The sequence below is a fragment of the Heterocephalus glaber genome, unplaced genomic scaffold (assembly GCF_053883595.1).
Source record: "Heterocephalus glaber isolate CG9 unplaced genomic scaffold, H.glaber_assembly_v1.0 deba00000676, whole genome shotgun sequence".
In the NCBI taxonomy this organism is placed as follows: Eukaryota; Metazoa; Chordata; class Mammalia; order Rodentia; family Bathyergidae; genus Heterocephalus; species Heterocephalus glaber.
Window position 1 is genome coordinate 11913458 of NW_028258156.1, and position 560 is coordinate 11914017.

At 37.9% G+C, this 560-nt stretch overlaps 1 protein-coding gene across 3 annotated transcripts in view; it reads right to left on the reverse strand.

Moving 5' to 3' along the window:
• Positions 1–560, reverse strand: part of LOC101705971 (histone deacetylase 9) — a 715280-nt gene that overhangs the window by 637045 nt on the left and 77675 nt on the right. For all 3 annotated transcript variants that reach the window (XR_015449277.1, XM_087206437.1, XM_087206442.1), the window contains one exon: positions 407–521. Coding sequence is in view for 2 of the 3 variants with exons in the window: in XM_087206437.1 (XP_087062563.1) it covers positions 407–428 (22 nt within the window). In the remaining variant the exon portion in view is untranslated. The remainder of the gene's footprint in view (positions 1–406; positions 522–560) is intronic.

Genomic DNA, 560 nt, shown 5'->3' on the forward strand with positions numbered 1-560 from the left:
TGTCAAAAAGATGGCAGCAGAGTTAACCCATAACCTGACTTTCAAATGTACAATTTAAAAGCAGACAGACGCGTACTAGGTCAGAAAGACTAAGGGTCCAAATCAGACACCTGTATCATTTTTAATATTTATCAACTTCACCCAATTCAATCTGAATATCATATCAGAAGTATAAGAATCAAAGCCTAATGCTCAGACAATAAAATGAAATTAGCTACCCAGAAAGCAAACGGGGTCAATAGAGAATTAACTATACAGTGCAAAATTCAAAATTTATTATTATATCAACTAATATTCATCAGGAAAAAATGTCCCTCCATGACTTAAATTGCTTGTCTTGAAGCAACATAAAGTAATATTCTTCAACATAAAGTCTGTTACCAGCTTATAAAGCAATGAAACTGACCGGGCTGTACTGGTGAGCTCATTATGGGACTCAGAAGGACGATGGATCAGGATGAAGATTCACTGCCTTTGTTCAGCCAGCAACGGTGGTGCCCGACGGGCTGAAGAGGAGAAACCTAGAATGTAGGAAGAAGCAATGTGTAAGACACAGGCAT